This window comes from Mandrillus leucophaeus, unplaced genomic scaffold (assembly GCF_000951045.1).
Source record: "Mandrillus leucophaeus isolate KB7577 unplaced genomic scaffold, Mleu.le_1.0 Scaffold1176, whole genome shotgun sequence".
NCBI lineage: Eukaryota > Metazoa > Chordata > Mammalia > Primates > Cercopithecidae > Mandrillus > Mandrillus leucophaeus.
The window spans coordinates 39904-66721 of record NW_012100054.1 but is presented as its reverse complement, the minus strand read 5'-3'; the positions used below and the strand labels follow the sequence as shown (position 1 = coordinate 66721).

Genomic DNA, 26818 nt, shown 5'->3' with positions numbered 1-26818 from the left:
AAATGTAGTAAATATCAGATATGGCTGGGCACGTTGATTAATGCCTGTAATCCCAGAATTTTGGGATTCTTCTGAAATGGAAGGATTGCTTGAGCCCAGGAGTTCAAGAAAAGCCTGGAGAACATGGCAAGACCTCATCTCTACAAAAAATAAATAAATTAGCCAGGCATAGGCTAATTTATTATGTGAAATAAATTGGTCTCAGCTATGTGAAAGGCTATGTTAGCCAGATACCAAAAGTGAACCAAAGAAGTCCAGAAGTCATGGAGGTCAAAAGTCAAGCCACAAGCCACTGGCTTTATGATTTCAAAAGTGTATTTCTTTGCATTGAATTGCTGCAAAAGTCTGGTAGGCCTCATGAAGAAGGTATACTAGTAATCCAAATTCAACAGCACATTAAAAGGATCATTCACCATGATCAAGTGGAATTTATTCCAGGATGCAAGGATGGTTCAACCTGTCCAAATATATATATTTGATATACAACGTTAATAGAATGAAAGGCAAAAACCATATGATCATGTCATCTCAATAGATGCAGAGAAGGCACTTGCCAAAATTCAACATGCTTTTATGACTAAAAAATTTCAAAAAATTATGTATAGGAGGAATGTACCTCAACACAGTAAAGACCATGTATGGTAACCCCAAAGATAACATCATACTCAGTGGTGAAAAGTTCAAAGCTTTTCCTCTAAGGTTAAGACAAAGATGCCCACCCTTGCCACTTATATTCAGTGTAGTACCAGGAATCCTAGCCATAGCAATTAGACAAGAGAGAGAAATAAAAGGCATCCAAATTGGAAAAGAAGTCATCAACTTTTTTCTGTTTGCAGACAACATGACCTTATATACTGAAACCCTAAGACTCCAATAAAAAACTATTAGAATAAGTGAATTCAATAAAGTTGCAGGATATAATGACAACATACAAAAGTAAGTAGCATTTCTATACACTGACAACAGACTACTTGCAGATAAATTAAGAAGACAATCTCATTTACAGTAACTACAAAAAATAAAATACTTAGGAATAAATATAAGGAGGCAAAAGACCTCTACAATGAAAACTATAAAACACTGATGAAAAGAAATTGAAGAAGAAGACATAAACAAATGGAAAGATATCCTGTGTTTATGGATTGGAAGAATGAATATTAAAATGTTCATACTGCCCAAAGTGATCTACAGATTCAATGTAGTTTCTATCAAAATTCCAATAGCTTTTTCTTTCTTTCCTTTTTTTTTTTTTTTTTGTTTAAAAATTCTGGCTGGGCACCATGGCTTGCACCTGTAATCCCAGCACTTTGGGAAGCTGAAGCAGGTGGATCACTTGAGGTCAGGAGTTTGAGACCAGCCTGGCCAACATGGTGAAACCTGGTCTCTACTAAAAATACAAAAATTAGCCAGATATGGTGGTGTGCATCTGTAATCCCAGCTACTAGGGAGGCTGAGGCAGTAGAATTGCTTGAACCCAGGAGGCGGAGGTCACAGTGAACCGAGATCGTGCCTCTGCACTCCAGCCTGGGAGTCTCAAAAAAAAAAAAAAATCCAATAACTTTTTTCACAGAAGTAGAAAAAAAATCCTAAAATTTGTATGGACCTAGAAAAGACCTCAGATAACCAAAGAAATCTTCAGCAAAAAGAACAAAGCTGGCCAAGCGTGGTGGCTCACACCTGTAATCATAGCACTTTGGGAGGCTGAGGTGGGTGGATTGCCTGAGCTAAGGAGTTCAAGACCAGCCTGGGCAACACGGTGAAACCCTGTCTCTAGTAAAATACAGAAAATTAGCTGGGCATGGTGACGTGCACCTGTAATCCTAGCTACTCAGGAGGCTGAGGCAGAAGAATTTCTTTAGAACCCGGGAGGCGGAGGTTACAGTGAGCTGAGATTGTGCCATTGCACTCCAGCCTGGGGGACAGAGTGAGACTACATCTCTAAAAAAAAAAAAAAAAAAAAAAAAGAATAAAGCTGCAAAGCTGAAGGCATTACACTACCTGACTTCAAAATATACCACAAAGCTGTAATAATCAAAACAGTATAATATTAGTATTAAAATGTCTACATAGACCAATGGAACAGAATAGAGAGCCCAGAAATGAATCCATGCATTTACAGTCAATTGATCTTTAACAAAGGTGCCAAGAACCCACAATGGGGAAAGGATAGTCTCTTCAATAAATGGTGTTGGGACAACTGGATGTCCACATGCAACAGAATGGAATTACACTCTTACCTTACACCATATACAAAAATCAACTCAAAATGGCTTAAAAACTTAAATGTAAGACCTGAAGCTGTAAAACTACTAGAAGAAAACATAGAGGAAAAGGTTCATGGCATTGGTTTGGGCAATAATTTTTTTGGGTATGAGCCAAAAAGCACAGCCAACAAAGCAAATATAGACAAATGGTATTATACAAACCAAAAGACTTCTGCATAGCCAAGGAAACAATCAACAGAGTGAAAAGACAACTATAGAATGGCAGAATGTATTTGCAAACCACACATCTGATAGGGGGTTAATAGCCAAAATAGGTAAGGAACTCAAACAACTTAATAGTAAGAAAACAAATCACCTGGCCAGGCACGGTGGCTCATGCATGTAATCCCGGCACTTTTGGAGGCCGAAGCAGATGGATCACTTGAGCTCAGGAGTTCAAGACCAGCCTGGGAAACATGGTGAAACCCCCATCTCTACAAAAGAATACAAAAATTATTCGGGTGTGGTGGCATGCACCTGCAGTCACAGCTGCTCAGAAGGCTGAAACGGGGATCGCTTGCGCCTAGGAGGTGGAGGTTGCAGTGAGCCAGGATCATACCACTGCACTCCAGCCCAGGCAACAGAGCCAGATCCTGTCTCAAAAAATAAAAATAAAAATAGAAGAACGAAAACAAATTACCCGATTAAAAAAATGGGCAAAGAGTCTGAGCAGACATTGTTTAAAAGAAGACATAAAAGTGACCAACAGAGGTATATAAAAAAAGTTCAATATCATTAATCGTCAGATAAATTCAAATTAAAACCACAATGAGATATTACCTCACACTTGTTTGAATGGCTATCATGTAAAAGACAAAAGATAACAAGCATTGGAGAGGATATGGGGAAAGGGAACCCTTATACACCGTTGGTGGGAAGGTAAATTAGTAGACCCATTATGGAAAACAATATGGATATTCCTTAAAAATTAAAAATAGAAATATCATATGCTCTAGCAATCCCACTATGGGGTATATATCTAAAGGAAGTTAAATCTATATGTTGAAGAGATATCTGCACTCCCATGTTCATTGCAGCATCTTCACAACAGCCAAGCTGTGGAATCAAACTAAGTGTCCATCAACATGGGAATGAATAAAGAAAATGTGGCATGTATATGTATACTTACACACACACACACACACACACACACACACACACAGGAATACTATTCAGCCTTAAAAAAAGAAGGAATCCTGTTATTTGTGAGAACATGGATGAACCTGGAGATTATTCTAAATGAAATAAGCCCAGCACAGAAAGATTAATACTGAATTATCTTACTTATATGGAGAATCTAAAAATGTTGAACTCACAGAACTAGAGAGTAGAATGGTGATTACCAGGGGTTGGGGTAGTGAGGAGTTGGGGAGATGTTGGTCAAAGGACATAAAACTTCAGTTAAATAGAAGGAATAAGTTAAAGAGATCTGCTCTACAACATGGTCACTATAGTTAACAAATGTTTTATACTGAAAATTGCTGAGAGAATAGATTTTATTCCACAAGAAAATAAGTATGTGAAATAATTAGCATGTGCGAATTAGCTTGGTTTAGCTCTTCCACAATGTATACTTCAAAACATGTGCACAATAAATATACACAATTTTTATTTGTCAATTTAAATAAATAAATAAATGTTTTAAAACAAAAACATCATGTTGTATACCTTTAAAAAAACCCTGCGGCCGGGCGCAGTGGTGGCTCACGCCTGTAATCCCAGCACTTTGGGAGGCCGAGGCAGGCGGATCACAAGATCAGGAGTTCAAGACCAGCCTGGCCAATATGGTGAAACCCCGTCTCTACTAAAAATACAAAAATTAGCCAGGCGTGGTGGCGGGTGCTTGTAGTCCCAGCTACTTGGGAGGCTGAGGCAGGAGAATGGCCTGAACCCGGGAGGCAGAGGTTGCAATGAGCCAAGATCGTGCCTCTACACTCCAGTCTGGGCAACAGAGCGAGACTGTCTCTCAAAAAAAAAAAAAAAAAAACCTGCTAGCTCTCCTAATTTCTGATTAAATTAATCTTGACAAAATAAGAAGAGGAAAAGAAAGTCCCCACTTCTTCTATAGTTGTAGAATGGCAAGTGCAATTCTGTATCATTAAACTGTCTCTACGTGTCTCAAAAAGATATCTGTACATTCATCTTCATAGCAACATTATTCACAATAGCTAAAACATGAAAGCAGTGCAAGAATTCATTGGGAGATTAATTGATCAAAATGTGGTGTAGACACAATGGAATATTATTCTGCTTTAAAAAGGAAAGAAATTCTGATATATGCTACAACATGGATGAACCTTGAGGACGTTATGCTAAGTGAAATAAGCCAGTCACGAAAAGGACAAATACTGTATGTTTCCACTTATATGAGGTACATCAAATGGTCAAATTCATGAAGACAGAAAGCACAATGGTGGTTGCCAGAGACTGGGTAGGGAAGGAGATGGGAAGTTACTGTTTAGTAGGTATGGGGTTCCAATTTGGGAAGATGAAAAAAGTTCTGGAGGGGGAATGGTGGTGATGATTGCACAACAATGTGAATGTACAACCATATTAATATACCACTGAACTGTACACTTAAAAATGGTTATGATGGTAAATTTTATGTTATGTATATTTAACCACAATAAAATTTATTTTGAAAATAAACTGATATCCAGGCCTCCAAATAATTCAAGAAGGAGAGAACTTTAACTTTTCACAAATTTCACGAGAACCAGGGTTGAGTGGTTGGTTTGTAGGATGATGCGGAAACCAGATTTGATGGAAGATGCATACTGGTGAGTGGCAAGATGCTAAGATTGGAAAATTATGGAGATAAAAGATTCTGAGTATTTGAATCCCAGGCAGAATCATTTATATAGTTTTAATATGTAGGTATTGATTCCTGTTTTTGAGTAAGGGGAGAGCATGATAAAACCAGAATTTCAGGAATGTTAGTCTGGAATTTATTGAAGGGCAGAAATACGTATTTAGTTAGGGTGACCAAATTATTGTAACTTCCCAGAAATGGAGTGATTGGACCTGACCTAGGCTTATGGCCAAAGAATGCAAATGAAGACACAGAGATCCTAAGGAAAAATTGAAAGAAGTATTGATAGACTTTGATTAGAGTAGAATTTGTATAATGTACAAATTCTGTATAAGTGGAAACATACAGTATGTACATGTTTTTGGTACAGGCAATATAGAGCTAAGTGAGCTAAAAAGGAGACAGAGGAGTCAAAAATAACTTCTAGGAAGAAATATTGATACTATATTTTTGTGAAAAGGGTATGTGGTAGTTTAATTCATATAAAAAAGACAGCTATGCTAATAGTGTTTCTTGTCTATATAATTGCAGATCTCTACAATATGGAAATCAGTTCATATATCAGTCAATGCCACGAATGTTAACTCTATGGCTTGATTATGGTACAAAGGCATATGAATGGGAAAAAGGTATAACTCTTCACGTAAAAATTTTAAAAGACTAGGAATTATAACTTTGGTATAAAGTCAGATTTGGCTGGGCAGTCTAATTTCCTAAAAGCTTGGAATGACTTTGATAATTAAGATGTTATGTAAGTGTGAGTAAGACACTAAATGTTAAAAAGGAAAGACAAATCATAGACATTTAAAGTAGTTTTAATTCAGGGCCAAAAATAAAAATCTGATTGTTTCTTGATGAACCTAACACATATTAAAATGTGTTAGTTTTAGCCAAATAATTTACCCTACAAATTAAAATGGATAGTGAAAATTAATGTCCCTTGGGTTTTTGAATGGGTCTAAATATTTTTTTCTAGTTGGACAGAGACAACTGTCTCTTCACAGATTGGCAAGTGATCTAGCCTTGGGCATGGGAATAACATACCTTAAAGCTATTTTTAAAACAAAATTTTTGTTCTGTGAAATGAACTGATACACTGATTTTTCTCTTTCCTTTACTGTTTTTTAAACTTATTTTTTCCCCCAGCTGGCCGTTCCGATCGTGTACAGATGAGGAATGATTTGGGTAAAATAAACAAGGTTATCACAGAGCATACAAACTATTTAGCTCCATATCAATTTTTGACTGCTTTTTCACAATTGATCTCTCGAATTTGTCATTCTCATGATGAAGTTTTTGTTGTCTTGATGGAAATAATAGCCAAAGTATTTCTAGCCTATCCTCAACAAGCAATGTGGATGATGACGGCTGTGTCAAAGGTAAAAGGGTCTTTTACCTTTTTATATGGAAAGGGTCTTTTACCATTTTATTTGAAATTGATTATGCGATACTAATATGTAGATACAAGTTCCAGGGCTTCTCTCCTATATTAGATTAGTAATTTTAAATTGTTTTAAAGAGAGAAATTATAGCATTATATCTTAATATTTGGGTATATTTACCATATGAAATGAAGTAACTAGCATGTTTAAGATCAAATAATTCAGCATGTGTTTTCTTTATGAAGTCTAGTAAACGGTTAATGCTTGATGCAGAATGGTTACCTATGTTTTCACAAATATTTTAATCCAAAGTACCTGAATTTTTATTTTTATTTTCCTTAAGAAACAGGATCTTTCTCTGTTGCCCAGGCTGGAGAGCAATGGTGGGATCATAGCTCAGTGCAGCCTGAAAGTCCTGGGTTCAAGTGACTCACTTGCCTCAGCTTCCCAGTAGCTAGGACGATAGGGATGTGTCACCATGTACAGCTAATTTTTAAATTCTTTTTGTAGAGATGGGATCTTGCTTTGTTGCTCAGGCTGGGCTTAAACTCTTGGGCTCAAGTGATCCTTCTGCTTTGGCCTCCCAAAATGCTGGAATTACAGGCATGAGCTATCATGCCCCGCCAGCACCTGAATTTTTAATACTAAAAAACCGTTATTGCATCATTGAAGGGAATTCATATGTTGGTCAATATATGTAATAAGTAAATGTTTAGAGAATTTAGGTAATACAGAGATATAAAACAAAAATTAAAATTCATACCTTGGGCCATTCATTAATGTTTTGATGTAATTTTATTTGTATATTTTCTAGTATATTTTAACACTAAATTTAATTATGTTGCCATACAATGTCACATTTTTCACTTTATTGTTTCCATGTTATTAAATATAATTTAAAGATATAATTTTAATATATAAAATTCTAAAAAATAGCCTTCAATAACTTATTTAACTGCTTAGTTAATCATTAAGGTTATTTCTGTTTTTCTTGCTGTTGTAACACAGCTAGCTATGTCTATGTTTATTCTCATTTCTAATTATTCAGGGCAGATCCTTATAACTTTATAATTCACAAAGTTATAGGGTGGCAATATTTGTATGGCTCTTGATAGCATTACCAAATAAATTTTCAGGAAATTTGTATCATATAAACTCTCATCATGAATACTTTTTAAGTTTTTTGTCATTCAAAAAATTTATCTTTCAAAAATCTTATATAAAATAGTATTTAACTCTTTTTTATGACAGTCTTCTTATCCCATGCGTGTGAACAGATGCAAGGAAATCCTAAATAAAGCCATTCATATGAAAAAATCCTTAGAGAAGTTTGTTGGAGATGCAACTCGCCTAACAGATAAGCTTCTAGAATTGTGCAATAAACCGGTACTATCATAATCTTAGTGCTTATAAACTGATGTTGGGTAATTATATATATATTTATATAATTTGAGCTGATTTTTTCATTTGATTAATTAAATTAAAATTCTAACATATAGGTGTACACATATATCAAAATGTATTATGTATTTTAATTATGTATGATTTATCTTAATAAAGCAGTTTTTAATATTTCTAATATATCTTACTTCAAAATACCTTCTAATATTTATAAAAGTTCTTCTTAATGTAAATTAAGAATTTTCTGAGGGTAGATATCCATGTTTCTCAGAAATTTTTAGTAGAGAATATGAAATAAGCCATAAAAATATAAGTATGTAAAATATTCAAAGTTACTTATAGTAGTCTCTATGATTATATATCTTTAAACTTTCAAAATTCATATACATTATTAAACTACACTTATGATAGGGAAGACGGTTGGGGTTTTGCTTTTCATTCTTTTAGTATACATTTCAGTGCCTGTGAGGGGACAAGCACTATGCTAAAGGAAACAAGATGAATAAAATCTGTTCTCTGCCTGAGGTGCTTATAGTCTTATAGGGAACTAAGCAGATGGTTATCTAGAGTAATAAGTACTTTTTCAGTAGATTTGTGACTAAAGTAGGAATATGGTTACAGGAGTAACCCCATAATTCTACCTAAAGTATTAGAGAAAAAACCCCCAAGGATGTATAGTAAAGATAAAAGTGGGAGGTGGAGGTGGTTATAAGGAGGGAGAGAGAAGCTCTTTAATAAGGTACATAGCTAGACTTCACCTGACAAATATTCAGAGTCCATCATTGTTTATAGATGAAAAGATACAGACTATTTCTCACCTTTCCTTTATCAATAAACATCTCAAAAGTGTAATCTGCATTTATTATCTCCATTAATCCCATTTGACCTCTGATGCACTTGACATTATCAAAAACAGTGTTATGGTGGCCAACATTTATTAAAACACTAACACTGTTGTAAGTGCTTTACATGTACAGATTTCCAGTTCTTTATCTGAAACCTTTGTGGCAAGCTACACCTAGAAATTCAGGATTTTTAAGATTTTTAAGGTAATATAGTGCATATTTAATATTTGATATTTCCACTGAGGGTAACCTGTTGGAGTATCCCATAATCAAACATGTAACTGTTTCTTCAGTGAGAGTTTGATTTACAGAGCTCTTTGGATTTTCTAATATCTGATAATAGATTTTAGGCCTCTACTGTCTCCTTTAATCATTAAACAATCCTATGATGTAGGTACTATTATTAATGAGGTAAATGGCAGAGGCTAAAATGGGTTGATTAGGAAACCACAGACTGCTGAGCCTTTGTAATTACAATATTGTAAAAGTGAAATTTTTGTTATAGTTGAATTTAAGGTAAACACAAATTAAAATGCACTATTTATTTTTTCAGGTTGATGGAAGTAGTTCCACATTAAGCATGAGCACTCATTTTAAAATGCTTAAAAAACTGGTAGGAGAAGCAACATTTAGTGAAATCCTCATTCCTCTGCAATCAGTCATGATACCTACACTTCCATCAATTCTGGGTACCCATGCTAACCATGCTAGCCATGAGCCATTTCCTGGACATTGGGCCTATATTGCAGGGTTTGATGATATGGTAAACTTCAGTTTTATATGACTATGATTTTAAAATTTAGTTGTTAACTTCAAATTAAGATAAAAAGTATGTTTCACAGAATCTACGTGAATCTTATTTGTGAAGAAAAAAAAAATTGGAAATACAGAAGAGTAAAACTAAACTCATTTGTACTGATGGCAAAAAAATTCAGTGATTAAAAAAAATTCTGATTCATGATTCACATTCACCCTAATGTTTTGATTTTTCAAATGCTCCTATTGTTTTAGTGTGACTATAATCTTTACTTTTTCACAGTTTGATTTTTCTTCTTCTTTTTTTTTTTTTTTTTGGAAACAGGGTCTCATTCTGTTGCCCAGGCTGGAGTACAGTGGTGCGATCTCAGCTCACTGCAACCTCTGCCTCTCAGGCTCAAGCAATTTGCTCACCTCAGCCTTTTGAGTAGCTGGGACTACAGGTGCATGTCACCATGCCCAGCTAATTTTTAAAATTTTTTGAAGATACGAGGTTTCGTCATGTTGCCTAGGCTAGTCTCGAACTCCTAGGCTCAAGCCATCCTCCTGCTCAGCCTTCCATGTTAGTATAACAAACGTGAGCCACTGTACCCAGTCTATGCTTTGTTTTTAATTTAAGCAGTATTATTCACCTTATTTACTCACTTCATTAGGTACACTTAATTTTGGAGGAGTTTGTTTTTTCAGAAATCAAATTACTTTTAATTGATAAAGCATTGAAAAACAGTCTCAGTCTTTGCAGAAAGATCCTGAAAAGATGTTTCAAAAATCTTTTAAACATTTTGACTGCTTTGAAGGGGGCTGTCTAGATTTGAATATATAAGTACTTGTATTGGCGATGAAGTAATCTTTTTATGTCATAGCTATTTTTAATGGGTGAAAATGTTTCTGTTCATAGACGGTCATTATTTTCATAGGTCATAGATAATTAAAATAAAAAAATTTTTAAATACAAATTCACTACATAATGTAGCTTGTAATATTCTTTTTTTTTTTTTTTTTTTTACATAACTCAAGGTTTATAATATATAGACATTTACACAGAAATTTTTGGCCCTAATTCATATATTACTCATCATCTTTTAGGTGGAAATTCTTGCTTCTCTTCAGAAACCAAAGAAGATTTCTTTAAAAGGGTCAGATGGAAAGTTCTACATCATGATGTGTAAGCCAAAAGATGACCTGAGAAAGGATTGTAGACTAATGGAATTCAATTCCTTGATTAATAAGGTTTGGAAATAGTTTGCTTTTATTTTATTTATTTATTTTTTATTTTAAAAAAATTTGACAATTATAAAACCAGAATGCTTTTATTTCAGAGTTGCTATAATTACTATCAATCTGATATAGGCATTTTAGTATGCAAACGGATCACTCTTAAAAAGCAGAAATGAAATATACTGTCTTTTTCATTTTCACTTAATTTTTTTATTGAGATAAAATGTACATGCATAAAACTTAACATTTAACAGTTTTTGAAGCATATCATTCAGTGGCATTAAGTACATTCACATTGTTGTACAATCATCACCACCATCCCTCTCCAAAACTTTTTTCATCTTCCCAAATTGGAACTCTGTATCTATTAAACAATAACTTCCCATTTCCCTTCCCCTCAGCCTTCAGCAGCCACCATTTACTTTGTCTCCATGAACTTAACCATTTGAGGTACCTCATATAAGTGCAGTATTTCTCCTTTTATGACTGGCTTAAATCACTTGGCATTATTCAAAGTTCATTCATTTTATAGCAAGTGTCAGAATTTTCTCCCTCTAAAAGCTGAATAATAGTCTAATGTTTTCCATCCACATTTTATTTATCTGTTTATCCAATGATGGACATTTAGATGCTTCTGCCTTTTGCCTGTTGTGTTAATATATTTATCAAAAGATAAATAGGCTGAGTGCAGTGGCTCAGACTTGTAATCCTAACACTTTCGGAGGCCCAGGAAAGAGGACCACTTGAGGCCAAGAGTTTGAGACCAGCCTGGCCTATATAGTGAAACCCCGTCTCTACAAAAAATAAAAAAAAATGAGCCAGGCATGTGCCTGTAGTCCCAGCTACTCAGGAGGCTGAAGCAGGAGTATCGTTTGAGCCCAGGAGTTTGAGGCTGCAGTGAGCTATGATCATGCCACTGCACTCTAGCCCAGATGACAGAGCCAAGACTCTGACTCTTAAAAATGAATAAATAGATAAATGAAAGGTAATCATTAGCATTTTTTCAGTTCTATTGGTATTTGATTTCTGTCTCAAAGATGATATGAGGAATCTTATTAAAGGGTTATTATAAATGTATAGTTTTATATATTTTGAATTATTCTGTAACCAGGTATTTGTAAATGCATAGCATATGTTTTTTTCCATTGGTAAAAATTGATCCATACTGTGGAAAGATGAAACTTCATTATTTTTCTAAAAGCTTTTTCTCCTTTCTTCTCATTGCCTTCCCACATTTTAAAGTCATAGATCTTTAGCACAGAAAAGATGTAGCACTAGATGAGTTTTTTAAAAAAGAACAGTTTTCGTCTGCTTGGTTTAACCAAAAGTAATTTAAAAATTAATACCACATTAAAAACCTATTTCAAAAGCAATATGAAAAGGAGGATTATTTTTTATTTTAACACATTGTTTGGGCTGGGTGTGGTGGCTCATGCCTGTAATCCCAGCATTTTGGGAGGCTGAAAAGGGCAGATCACTTGAGGCCAGCAGTTTGAGACCATCCTGGCCAACATGGCAAAAACCTTTTTCTACTAAAAATACAAAAATTAGCCAGGCACGATGGTGTACGCACGTATTCCCAGCTACTTGGGAGGCTGAGGCATGAGAATTGGTTGAGCCTGGGAGGCGGAGGTTGCAATGAGCCCAGATCCTGCCACTGCACTCCAGCCTGGGTGACAGAGTGAGATTCTATCTCAACAACAACAACAAAAAACTATTGTTTGTTAAAATGGTATCTTAATTCACTAACTACTGAACCATTAGTATGTTCTCTCCAAAGCTCCCTGAGTGTTTTTCTGAGTATCAGATTTACTTGAATATCAAGTGGCCTGGCTTTAGTTTACAAATTTACATTAATCAGCTTTGTTACTTTAATTATTTTGTTACATTTTCCCTCATGAACATGGTAAGATAAAAGAGCCTGATTGTAAAAAACTATGTAAGTTTTGGAGGTCACACACTGATCTTTATATGAGATTCTATGGCCACATTGTTTTCTTGGTAGTTATGGAACCTATTTCCTAAAGTGTAAAATGTATTTTTGGTCAGGGATTGTGCTTTTGAATTGAGCAAGTTACAATTATAGATGTGTACTTACTTCATACAGGTCTAGAATTAAACATAATACTGTTTATTTTTACCTGATATATCAGGATCAATCAGATGAAATACGTAAGCCTTTCTTCTGCTAAAGGATAGCTTTTGAAATAAGGTTGTGATAAACCGCAAGAGAAGCAATACATTTTGAGGATGTCATAGAACTCATGCTCTGTTGTTTATGTATTTTAGAAATAATTAAAATTGTCCGGGCGTGGTGGCTCACGCCTGTAATCCCAGCACTTTGGGAGGCTGAGGCGGGCGAATCACAAGGTCAGGAGATCGAGACCATCCTGGCTAATATGGTGAAACCCCGTCTGTACTAAAAATACAAAAAAATTAGCTGGGCGTGGTGGCAGGCGCCTGTAGTCCCAGCTACTCGGGAGGCTGAGGCAGGAGAATGGCGAGAACCCGGGAGGCGGAGCTTGCAGTGAGTCGAGATCGCGCCACTGCCCTCCACCCTGGGCGACAGAGCAAGACTCCCTCTCAAAAAAAAAAAATAATAATTAAAATTAAATAGCAGTCTCTGTGCCTAAAGACTTACTGTTTCAGTAATATCTCTAAAGCAATAGAAAATAAAACAGCAGTATTTTGTCATTGTTAAATATACAACTTAAATATTTTAAACACAATATTCTTGTCACATTAATAGTGAATAATTAAAAAGAAGGGCCTACCCAGGACATTTTTAATAATTTGTAAATAGAGATACTGTCCCAGTAGTTTCCTTCCCTACCATTCAGAAGAATTATTCATGTATACCACACAGTAAGCCTTCATCGACATTCTTTTGTTATGAAATGAGCAATCTTTAGATATATTTGATATAATGTTTAGAAATTTTGAGTTCTATCTTGTTTTTAAATTTCTGTGTATTTTTTAACAGTGCTTAAGAAAAGATGCAGAGTCTCGTAGAAGAGAGCTTCATATTCGAACATATGCAGTTATTCCACTGAATGATGAATGTGGGATTATTGAATGGGTGAACAACACTGCTGGTTTGAGACCTATTCTGACCAAACTATATAAGGAAAAGGGTACTAAAATTCTTATAAGTATACAGTATGGGTATAATAGCTATTAAGTTATATAATATGGGTATATTGGTATTAATATATGTTAGCCTATATTTTTTGATATAAGCCATAGTGAAATTTCTAGATTTTATATATGGAAACACTTAAGTGTTTCCCTCCTTTCTTTCCTTCCTCCTTCCTTCCTTCCTTCCTTCGTTCCTTCCTTCCTTCCTTCCTTCCTTCTTTCCTTCTATTTTGATTCCTTCCCTGTCTTCATCCCAATAGGATTTGAGGTAGCTTACAAAACTATATATGAATATTTGTTTTTCACAGATATTGGTTAACAATTCTGAAACTACTTTATGTATATATAGTACTAGTCTTTAGCAAATAAGTAAATATGTTGTGTATAATGAGAGCCAGTTTTCTCATTGTTGGAGAAAGGAAAGAGAGAAGGCTAGAATGAGGTCTTACGTTTTAGATTGGAATAAGAGGCTCCAACTGTCCAAACTTGGGATAATTTGAGCAACAAAATAAATAATGATTGTAAACTATTATAACCCATGGAATAAACAAATAAATATGAGTCCATACTGATATAAATAAATATTTGAGTAAATAGGGAAGTGAAAGAAATAAATAGGAAATAAGGAATTTCTTCCTTATATTCTAATAGAATTTCAATGAATAAATGTAGAAAGGATGATGGAAATAGGAAATCACCGATTAACAAACACTATAGTAATACTTATTGTAGGCAGTGATTATTAATGAATGCTAAAATTAATAGGCAAAGATGAGAAACAAGTTATTTGAAGAATCTTGAAGTATCTCCCTATCAGATACTTATCAATTATAAAGGGAAAAGTATAGTAACTTTAGAGAAACAAAAATATAACTGGTCCAAACTCCTTACAAATGTCAAAGTAATGAAAGACAAAGAAAGAGATTTCCCAGATTTGATGACATTAAGGAGTTGACATTTGATGACAACTAAATGTAATGTGTAATCCTGGATTGGATCCTGACTCCCAAACAAAGTGTGTTAGTGGGACAGCTGGTGAAATTTGAATAAAGTCAGAAGTTTGGTTAATAATACTGTAACAATAAGAATTTCCTGATTTGAATAATTGTACTATTGTTATGCAAGAATGAACATTAAGGAAAGCTGGGTGAAGAATATGTGGGAACTCCGTATCGATGATGTAACTTTTTGTAGCATCTAAACTTATTTTAAAATAAGATGTTTTTAAAGTGCATATGGTATAATACATTAAAAATGAATAGATCAAGTTATCAAAGTGAAGTAGAAAATAAGTGTATGTTTTCATACATAATTTGTATGGTATTTGCCATAACAAATTACTGCAAACTAGGCGATTTTAAACAGTAGAAATTTATCTTCTCATGGTTCTGGAGGCTAAAGATATAATATCAAGATGTCATTAGAACCATGACCTCTCTGAAGGCTAATGTTCCTTGCCTTTCTTTTAACCTTTTGGTGTTCTGTGGCTTCTGGATGTATTGTACCACATTGCCTTTATTGTTACATAGCATTGTCTCTATGTCTCTGTGTCTCCATTTTCTCACAAGAATACCAGTCATTGGATTATTGAATTAAAGGCTCACCTTAATGACTTTGTCTTAACAACATTACATCTGCAAAGATCCTGTTTCTGAATAAGCTCACATTCCTGGGTACCAAGAATTAGGATTTCAGCATATTTTTTGAGAGATGAAGTTCAATTTATAACATTAAGTAATACTGTTAAATTAATGTATAATGGGTATTATGCCAAGTATGTTATGTACATTATTTTATTTATTATTGTTAACGCGCCTGATTATCCCTATTTTATGGACAGTGCCAGAGAACTTAACGTAACTTGTCTGAGTTCACAGTTGCAAAACTGAAACTCAAAGACACTTGAGTCAGAGTTCAAAGAACTTGCTGTTGACTATTTTATTTATAAGTATGAAATATTGTATATGTCTGAGTTTGGATTTGAAAATATATTTTTTCTTTGATAATTTGTGTCAGTGTAAAATACATGTATATATGCATATATATTGATATGTACATATATATGCAAAATAAGTTCATTCATTTGGGACTTAATTCTGAGTCTTGTATTCTGGAACTATTTGATTTCACAACACTGGTTTTAACTGACATTAATTTTCATCAATAAGAGGCTTCATTTGGGTAACTACAGTGGTCCCCCCTTATCTGGGGGATTGCTTCCAGAATACCCTCACATATCAAAATTCACACATACTCAAGTCTCACAGTCAGCCCTGCAGAACCTTCATGTATGAAAAGTCAGCCCTCAGTATATAATGATTTTGCATCGCATGTTTTTGATCCATGTTTGGTTGAAAAATATCACATGTAAGTGGACCCACACAGTTCAAACTGACATTGTTCAAGGGTCATCTGTATCAAGGGAAGATAATGTGGTTTATTATTTTATTATATAACCAGTAACTTTATGTATGCTTAATTGAAAATTTTTCATTTATGCTTGTTTTTCAATAACAATTTGAAAAGAAGTAGGTGTTTCCTGGCCAATTTTAACAAAAAAAAATTTTTTTTTTCATTTGGCTGATGTGATTATTGGATATCACTCTTCCTTGCAGGAGTGTATATGACAGGAAAAGAACTTCGCCAGTGTATGCTACCAAAGTCAGCAGCTTTATCTGAAAAACTCAAAGTATTCCAAGAATTTCTCCTGCCCAGGCATCCTCCTATTTTTCATGAGTGGTTTCTGAGAACATTCCCTGATCCTACATCATGGTAGGTTACCAAGAATATTATATGTTGTTATGGTTGAATGTTTACTTTTAATATTTTAGATTTATATTCACCTCATATGGTATATGGATATTTCATAGGCATTGTGTTTCTTTTAGGTACAGTAGTAGATCAGCATACTGCCGTTCCACTGCAGTAATGTCAATGGTTGGTTATATTCTGGGGCTTGGAGACCGTCATGGTGAAAATATTCTCTTTGATTCTTTGACTGGTGAATGTGTACATGTAGATTTCAACTGTCTTTTCAATAAGGTATGTGATGTGAGTTACTCTTACTTATTGTATATTTTCCCCCAATTTCCTTTTCTCAACAACTGTTCTTCCTTGATATACCTGTTGGTAGCAGTTATACTCACAGTTGAGTTATATTGATAATTTGTTGACTAGTTTTCATCAGTGGATCATGTAGTAATGCATATTAGGATGGAGAGAACTTAGAAGAGTGATACTGTACAGCTAGTACTGAATTTGAAGTCCAAGAACATAGGTTTAGGTTCTGACTCAGTTATTAGTTATGTGAATATGGGCAGATCAGTTCATTTTACTGACACTCAGTTTTAGAGAGACAGAGTAGTTTAATATGATAGTTTCCAATTCTAGCAACATATCAGAATTATCCAATAATTCTAAAAAAATTTATAGATACCCAGGAGATTCAGATTCTGTAGATCCAGAGTGGGACCTGGGAATAAATTGAGGCAATTGGACCCATCTTTAAGGCCCCCTACAATTTTCCAGTATTAGAATCCTGCAGGGCAGACTGGTAGATTAGCGCACTATTTTCTTCACCTCCATCATCTACAGGTTGCGTTGTGCTATCACAAGAAACCAAGAAAGATCACAGATCCAACTGAGAACAAATCAGATATAAAACACTGGCATGGGTTAAACCATACAAGAGAGGAATTTAGGGTAACTGATTGGAGGGATGAAAGGTCCCTAGAAAAGGCAGATTAGAGGACAGCAGAAAATGAACAACTGGACTTCATTATATGACATGTTTTATTTCCTTTATGAGGGGATGTAAGCATCTGACCCTTGGCTGCTTCTCATCTCTTGTTTTAAGATGAAAGTGTTAAAGAAAAATAGAAATATATGAGAATATTTGTATTTCATATTATTCAAGAAAGACAAAGAAAATATGAGACTAAATATTGAATGCACAAACTTTCTCTGTAATACTGTTTATTCACTGTACTAAACTCAGTGAAAGGTAATCCACTTATCTCCTAGATCTTATCCAAGATCAAGTATGGTTTCAGTTCTATAAAAGCAAAGGCAGAGAGCTACATGGCTCCTTCATGTTACAAACCTCTAATGTAATTACAACATAAATATTTTGAAGGTATTTTTGCTCTTTGTTGAAAGAATCTGGACATGAAGTTCTCTGAGTAAAGATTTTTAAATTCTAACATTGTTAGTTTGTAACAAAATGTATTGTTTCTAAGGGAGAAACCTTTGAAGTTCCAGAAATTGTACCATTTCGCCTGACTCATAATATGGTTAATGGAATGGGTCCTATGGGAACAGAGGGTCTTTTTCGAAGAGCATGTGAAGTTACAATGAGGCTTATGCGTGATCAGCGAGAGCCTTTAATGAGGTAATCATCTATACTTTGTAAATAATTTAACAGTAACCTTGAATATAATTATTGGCCCCTACATATGTTTGTTTTTATATGGGAACCACTTTGCACTGACTGAAATAGTTTTTTTAAATAATAGCTTTATGCAGATATAATTTACATACCATAAATTCACCCTTTTAAAGGTACATAATTAAGTGGTTTTTAGTATAGTCACAAGATTGTGCAACCATTACCACTATCTAATTTTAAAACATTTTCATCAGCCCAAAAAGAAATTCCACAGGCATTAGCAGTCACTCCTGATTCCTTCGTCCTCCCACCCCTGCTATCTACTTGTAACCACTCATATATAATATTCTCTATCTCTATGGATTTACCTGTTCAGGACATTTCATATAAATGGAATCATCTAATATGTGGCCTTTCATGTTTGTCTTCTTTCACTTAACGTAATATTTTCAGTGTTCATCATGTATCAGTATTTCATTGTTTTTTATTGCCAAATGGTATCCTGTTACATGGATATACTACATTTTCTTTTTCTGTTCATCAGTTAAGAGACATTTAGATTGTTTCCACCTTTTTTGTATTATAAATAGTTTGGCTGTGAACATTGTGCACAAGTTTTATGTGGACATATGTTTTCGGTTCTCTTGTGTATACCTGGGAGTGGAATTGCTGGGTCATATGTTAAATGCTATACTTAACGTTTTGAAGAACTCTCAAATCATTTCCCAAAGCAGTTGTAACAATTTATAATCCCACTAGTAATGTATGTGGGTTTCAATTTCTCTACATCTTTTCTAACACTGGTTATTGTCTGCCTTTTTATTTTCCCCATTCTAGGGATGTGAAGTTGTATCTCATTGTGGTTTTAATTTGCATTTCCCTAATGACCAGTGATGGTGCGCATCTTTTCATGTGTTTGTTGGCCATTTGTAGATCATCTTTGGACAAATGTCTATTGAAATCCTTGGCCCACTTTTAAATTGGGTTGTCTTTTTATTCTTTTTATTTTTTTTCCTTTGAGACTGGGTTTCGCTGTCACCCAGTCTGGAGTGCAGTGGCATGATCTCGGTTCACTGCAACATCTGCCTCCTGGGTTCAAACAATTCTCATGCCTCAGCTTCCTAAGTAGCTGGGACAGCATGTGCGCATGAGCCACCATGTCTGGCTAATTCTTGCGTTTATAGTAGAGTTTGGGTTTTACCATGTTGGCCAGGCTGGTCTTAAACTCCTGACCTCAAGTGATCCTCCTGCCTTGGCCTCCCAAAGTGCTGGGATTATAGGCGTGAGCCACCATGCCTGGCCTATTCTTGAGTTGTAAGAGTTTGTTTGTTTGAGACAGTCACCCAGGCTGGAGTGCAGTAACATGATCTCCACTCACCGCAACCTCCACTTCCTGGGTTCAAGCGATTTCCCTGCCTCAGCCTCCCCAGCAGAGAAGGGGTTTTGCCATGTTGCCCAAACGGGTCTCGAACTCGTAAGCTCAAGCCATCCACCCGCCTCAGCCTCCCAAAGTGCTGGGATTACAGGCATGAGCCACCCTGCCCAGCCAAGTTGCAAGAGTTCTTCACACATTTTGGATACAAGGCCTTTATAAGATATGATTTTCAAATATTTTCTTCCATCCGTGGGTTGTCTCTTCTCTTTCTTTGATGATGGCCTTTGAAACATAAAAGTTTTAAATTTTGATGCAGTCTAATTTGGTTTTTTTTCTTCTGGTTATTTTTGGTGTTTCTGGTGTCATATCTAAGAAACGATTCCCTAATCCAAAGTCATGAAGATTTATACCTATGTGTTCTTCTAAGTATTTTTGACTTTTAGCTCTGCTATTTAGAACTTTTATCTGTCTTCAGTTATTTTGTATATATGGTGTAAGGCAGGGGTCCATATTCATTTTTTTTGCATGTGCATATCCATTTGTCCTAGCACCATTTTTTGAAAGGAATATTTTCCCCCTCATTTTATTATCTTGGCTTTTTTGTTGAAATGGTCAATTGATTTTCAGCCATATTCTATTGATCTATATGCCTAACCTTACACTAACAACACAGTATTTTTATTATTGTACCTTTGTCGTAAATTTTGAAATCAGAAAGTGTGAGTGTTCCAACTTTGTTTTTTTCCCCCAAGATCATTTAGCTATTATGGGTCCCTTGTATTTCCATATTAATTTTAAAATCAGTTTGGATTTTGATAGGAATGACATTGAATTTGTAAATCAATTAGGGAGTATTGCTGTCTTAACCATATTAAGTCTTCTGATCCATGAACATGGAAGGTTTTTCCATTTATTTGAATTTTATTTTTTTCATCAATGTTTTGTGGTTTTTAGGGTCAAGTCTTATATTTAACTTTTTAAAACTGTATTCCTAAGTATTTTATTCCTTTTGGTTTTATTCTAAATGGAATCTTTCTTAATTTCATTTTTGGATTGTTCATTGCTAGTGTATAGATATACAATTGATATTTATATATTGATATTGTATCTTACAATCTGCTGAATTCAAGTATTAGTTCTAATAATTATTTTTGTGACTTCTTTAAGATTTTCTCTCCGCAACAAACATGTCATCTGCAGATATCGTTTTCCTTCTTCCTTTCTAATATCAATGCCTTTTATTTCTTTTTCTTGCCTACTTGCCCTAGCTAAATCAACGTCGAATAGACATGCTAGAAGTGGACATCCTTGTCTTGTTCCTGATCTTAGGGGTAGAGCAGTCAGTCTTTGACCTTTAAGTATGAAGTTAGCTGTGGGAAACAGATTGTTTGAAAGGACCTTTAAAGCTTATTTATTCACTTTCATTACTTAAAAGCTGTCTATCAGACATTATGGTAGAATACTGGTTAGTTGGACATATGCAAAAGCAAATTCTCTGAAATAGGAAGTATATCATAACTAGTTAGAGGTTTATTGCAGTAACCCAGGAAAGGATGATAGTGTACTGGATAGTATCACGGCAGCAGAGACGGAGATAAGTGAAGAGATTCCAAAGAGATTTAGGAGGTGTAATTGCATGTTAGAGGAAGACGGGGCAAGGATGATTCCTAGATTTTTGTCTAGGTGGATGATGATTTGGGGAATACGGAGAAATAGTTGGGAAAAGGTAATGAATTTTATTTTGGAGATACTGAGTTTGAGGTGCTTGGAACATATCCAACTGGGTATTTCCCATAAGTAATTGGATTTGATGTTTAGAGTGCAGAAAAAAAGGTCTGGGCTAGATCTCTATGGTAGCTATAGATGTTATATGGTTATTGAAGACATGGTAAGGGATAAAACTCCTTCATTCAACATATAGGCATTTACCAGTTCACAGTATACACTTAGAGATGGCACATAGAACTCATCTTACTCTGTTCTCCAAAACACTTCTGACTCTCCTCTATCTTGCCTTTTTTCCTGCCTTCCCTTCTCTTACCCTCCCCTCACACCAAAACAGAAATTTCACATAACTTAATGAAGAGGTAGTAATGTGTATTATAAGAGTATTACCATTAGTTTCTTATCCTTCACTTAAATATTGATGTTAGCAAGATTTCTTCATGCAAAGGTAACATCGTACCCCAATATTTGTTTCAATTTTAGTGTCTTAAAGACTTTTCTACATGATCCTCTTGTGGAGTGGAGTAAACCAGTGAAAGGGCATTCCAAAGCACCACTGAATGAAACTGGAGAAGTTGTCAATGAAAAGGTTAGTAGAAGGTATAGCTTGATACGGGCTGTAGTCCTCATCTCTACAAATGAACTTGATATGCAGCTATCGTTCTCATCTCTATGCATGAGAACTGCTTGGAAATACTGTTAGTGACTATTGATTACTCTGAAATCTAGTTCTTTAGTATCACATTGCCATAAGTTTTCTTTTTGTCACTAATGTTAACAGTATTCTCATTTGTATAATAAAACTGTTCATAGCACACTTGTTTAACCATAGACAATTCACAGTTATGAGATATAGTAGGAAAAACTTAAGTACAAATTGCCTGAACTTACAGAACAATAGGTCTGAGCTTTAATATCATACGAGTACGTCACAAGCTATGTTAACAAATGCAGCAATTCACTTCTTACTTAGTTGAAGCTGCAAAGTTTGCAGATAGTTTTGTTGTTGTTGTTGTTGTTGTTGTTGTTGTTGAGACAAAGTCTTGCTCTGTCATCCAGGCTGGAGCACAGTGGCACAATCTTGGCTCACTGCAACCTCTGCCTCCCCTGTTCAAGCAGTTCTCCTGCCTTAGCCTCCCAAATAGCTGGGACTACAAGCATGCACCACCACAGCCGGCTAATTATTATATTTTTAGTAGAGATGGGTTTCACCGTGTTGGCTAGGCTGGTCTTGAACCTCTGGTCTCAAGTGATCCACCCACCTCAGCATCCCAAAATGCAGGGATTATAGGCATAAGCCACTGCACCTAGCTCAGATAGTTGTTTTTAATAAGTTAGAATAAATTGAGGATTATTTTTGGCGGGGAGGCCACTCTTACATCTTTAACAAGTCTTGGCCGGGCGCGGTGGCTCAAACCTGTAATCCCAGCACTTTGGGAGGCCGAGACAGGCGGATCACGAGGTCAGGAAATTGAGACCATCCTGGCTAACATGGTGAAACCCCATCTCTACTAAAAAAAATACAAAAAACTAGCCGGGCAAGGTGGCGGGCGCCTGTAGTCCGAGCCACTCGGGAAGCTGAGGCAGGAGAATGGCGTAAACCTGGGAGGCGGAGCTTGCGGTGAGCTGAGGTCCGGCCACTGCACTTCAGCCTGGGCGACAGAGCAAGACTCTGTCTCAAAAAAAAAAAAAGTCTTGTACAGGCTTACTAAATACAATGAATTATACCAACTATACTCTAATAAAGAGTAAAAATTTACATTCCAGTTAACTACCTTAAGAGTTTAAATCCACTTTCATCCCACTGATATAGCTTGAGGAAGGCTAGACCCATACGCCCCCATCCTTCATGTCGTCCTTAACCCTTTGTCTTGAGAAAGGAGGTTTAGCTGCTTCTTTAGTTCTTCAATTTCTTTTTCTTGCTCTATTATCTTCATCTGTAGGGTGAGATTAATATTTCCAGAATTTTGGAAAAGTTCACTCTGTAGCAGTTGAAGAGCAGATGGTCTCTGGGACATGTTCCTTTTCATTAAGTGCTAGATATACTTGGCTTGTAGTGGATACCTTTTACTGAGGGATTCCAGTATCTGACCAGTTCTTGAACCTGTTAAAACTTCTGCTTGCTCCATTTCTGTTCTAAACAGCTGAAAGAGCTCTAGCAGAATCACACTCAAGCTATATACATATCTAACTGGACAAAGCCAGCCCTGGTCTCTACAAATAGTTTTTTTTTAATTAGCCGGGTACAGTGGCACACTGCTGTAGTCCCAACTACTTGGGAGGCTGAGGTGGGAGGATCACTTGACCCCAGGAGTTGGAGGCTGCTGTGAGCTATGATGACCCCACTGCACTCCAGCCTGGGCAAGAATGAGACCCTTGGCATCATACTCAGATCCTTCCAACTGTTGGGATGAAGCATACAGAAAAGTGCCCACTCTGGATATATGTGTTGGTGTTCTCTTTCCGTTTCTATTGGTCCAGTCTGTGTTCTTTTGTAAGATGTCTGGGCAAGCCAGACCAAAGTCTCCTATTTTTACTTGCTGATCAGAGCCATGAAGAAAAGTATTTCTAGGCTTCAGATCTCTGTTTACAATTCCCATGTTATGTATGTAAAACACACCTTCCACTAATTCTTGAAAATTTTTTGTTGCAACACTGGCCATAAGGACAAGCAAACTTATCCACACACTCTTGGCCCTGTTTGTTTCTCTCGGCTAGCCAGTCCCACAGGTGGAGTTGCACACCTGCATCTGGATGTGCAGCATCAGGTGGTACTGCACCTCTATCCCCAACAAGTTGAAGTTTTCTTTGGAAGATTCCTCAGTGGATGTGAAATTCTCCTCTTGGAGGGAATTACAGCTGAGCAGCAGGGGCTGTTCCACAACTGACCTGGTGGACAAACCCGCCAAGCCATTTTCCGGGAGCTCCAGGGATGATTCAAATTCACTGGTGTCTCTTAAGATGGAATTGATGGTATAGTTCACCAGCTTGTTATTCTGATTTTGAGTGTCAGATTCTCCAAAGGGTTTTTCTTTTCTGAGGTGAGCTTAGTGAAGATAATGGATGACCTGCTACTTTCACCATTTTTAACACCATATTGGTATCTGTCCTCTGCTTGGTCGGAGAACACTTCCAGAAATGGCAACTGAATGGAAGCTCTATCTGCTTGTGGTTGGATCACTTGAACATGTTCTGTCCACGCAGTGTGATAACCAATGATATTAGGGTGCTGGACTGCCAGCACCTTCATTCCTCATAGTTCCTTCATGCAATCTTAGTTGCACCCTTAATCAGGATTTTTTAAATTGCATAATACTGACCATCTAATTTATTCCTGACCTTGTATACTCTTCCATATCCACCTTTTCCTAAGATGGCAAGTTTTTCAAATTCATTTAAGTAACATGAAGTTTGTGCTTCAAAGGCTACTTCCCTTGATCTGATTTTTCTGGATATGAGAAATAGCCTCACAAGGATCCTGATGAACTCTCTCTTTAGTGGACTTCATTAAGTGAGTAATAGCTCTGTGGTGATGTAGTCTCAATGAGCTAAACTCGTCACAAGTGAAAGAACACAGCAGACCCATTAGGATAAAGATCTGGCAAAGTAACTTAAACACCTGTCTTAAATGAACTGGGTTTGGTTCATGCACATGGCTCAAGTGCTTCACCAAAGAAATAAGCAGGATGTAGGGGTTCTTTTAAACACCTGGAGTTCTGCTGGAACATAAGTCACATTTGGAGTCCAGGCTCTTGGCGGAAGAGTCGATGGCAGACAGCACAGCAACAGCCCCCATCCCGTGGCCCTCCTCTTTGCATTCGCGGGCTGCAGCCCAGCCCACCGGCCCACCCAGCACCACTTCCAAGAATTATTCTCATAATAACTTTATTCTTCCTTTTGCATTCAGATATGCTTAAGAAATTGTACCCAAGTAGCTCACTTAGAACACCCATTTGTGTGTACTAACATCATGTAAATATTAGGCAGTAGATCATTGTTATTCAAATATTCATTCAAATGTTTAAGTACTAAACACTTCCAAAGCAGATTTTAAAAATTATTTTTCCAGAATTGTAATGTGTAAATAATTCCCTGATATTTCACGTAGTCCAGAAACATGTCCAAGCAGTTGATGTTGAATCAATCTTGCAGGCCTCAAAATCAGTATCACAAGTTAACTGTATTTGTTCGCTTCTTTTCCTGTATTTGCTCTTACAAAAGGGGTATTGGTCAGTAAAATGGTATTAACATTTATTAAATGTCAAAATATAAAGAAAGGTAGTAATTCCAAATTATCAACATCTGTTTTTGGTTTTATATTTCTTCTTTTTAGGCCAAGACCCATGTTCTTGACATTGAGCAGCGACTACAAGGTGTAATCAAGACTCGAAATAGAGTGACAGGACTGCCATTATCTATTGAAGGACATGTGCATTACCTTATACAAGAAGCTACTGATGAAAACTTACTATGCCAGATGTATCTTGGTTGGACCCCATATATGTGAAATGAAATTATGTAAAAGAATATGTTAATCTAAAAGTAATGCATTTGGTATGAATCTGTGGTTGTATCTGTTCAATTCTAAAGTACAACATAAATTTACGTTCTCAGAGCAACTGTTATTTCTCTCTGATCATTAATTATATGTAAAATAACATTCAGTTATTAAGAAATAAACTGCTTTCTTAATACATACTGTGCATTATAATTGGAGAAATGGAATATCATGTGTTCTTATGGTCAAAAACTGTATTTGCAAGAAACAAGCAAGCCTAACCTAATTTCATTTTACAACTTCTATTGATTTCCTTTTAAAAGTCCTAGCTATTGTAAGGATTCACTTGAAGAACAAAATTATATGGAATAAATACCGTGGGCAAGGCATTGCGCCAGACTTGTGCATAGAGTTACCCTCTCCTGCCCTCCAGGAAGTGACAGTCTAGTAAGAGAGATATATAAATATAAATATAAATAGCATATCATTAAGTTCACTTAATATAACTTTGTTTTAAAGTGTGATAGGGAAAAAATATAAGCCAAGAAGCGTGAATATGAAAACAAAATAAACATTCTGTAATTTGTATGATGCTGCCATACTGCAGTCCCAGAATGCAGAATCCAGTGGTCATGAAAGACAGCGATACTTAGCATTTTCTGAGATCTTAAAATCCAAAAAGTATTAAATGTTTAAGGTTTTTCTGTAAGTTTTCATTCAGAAGACAAATACAAAGTAACGAGGTTACTACCTTCAAATAAGTGGAAAACTCTTACATTTAAAACTGATAATTTCACTTAAATTGATAGAACTCTCCTTTGCTGTCCAGTTGAAAGTGTGATGGAGAAAAATATGATAAACGCGGACGCATGAATGTAAAAACTAAACATTAAATGATTTCGTATCCAAGGTCTTATGTTAACAGTTGCGGGGGGCGGGTACTTGGGAAATTTTTGAACAATTTGGAAAAGAACGTTTTTAAAAAAACTTTACCGTGGGTTTAAATTCCTCAGAGAA

General features: G+C 35.7%; 1 protein-coding gene and 1 pseudogene across 2 annotated transcripts in view; one reads left to right on the top strand and one right to left on the bottom strand.

The window, feature by feature from the left end:
• ATR (ATR serine/threonine kinase) overlaps nucleotides 1-25997 on the top strand; it is a 124397-nt gene extending 98400 nt beyond the window's left edge. Inside the window, exons 37-47 of the mRNA XM_012001246.1 lie at nucleotides 5608-5705; nucleotides 6223-6455; nucleotides 7710-7844; nucleotides 9258-9467; nucleotides 10547-10690; nucleotides 13662-13812; nucleotides 16432-16588; nucleotides 16705-16858; nucleotides 18055-18206; nucleotides 21787-21892; nucleotides 25637-25997. Coding sequence (XP_011856636.1) covers nucleotides 5608-5705; nucleotides 6223-6455; nucleotides 7710-7844; nucleotides 9258-9467; nucleotides 10547-10690; nucleotides 13662-13812; nucleotides 16432-16588; nucleotides 16705-16858; nucleotides 18055-18206; nucleotides 21787-21892; nucleotides 25637-25810 — 1714 coding nt within the window. The 3' untranslated portion in view covers nucleotides 25811-25997. The remainder of the gene's footprint in view (nucleotides 1-5607; nucleotides 5706-6222; nucleotides 6456-7709; nucleotides 7845-9257; nucleotides 9468-10546; nucleotides 10691-13661; nucleotides 13813-16431; nucleotides 16589-16704; nucleotides 16859-18054; nucleotides 18207-21786; nucleotides 21893-25636) is intronic.
• LOC105554679 lies at nucleotides 23542-24990 on the bottom strand (annotated as a pseudogene). The gene has a single exon (XR_001008362.1). The product of XR_001008362.1 is annotated as a eukaryotic translation initiation factor 2-alpha kinase 1 pseudogene (transcript).
• Nucleotides 25998-26818: the final 821 nt, after the last annotated feature.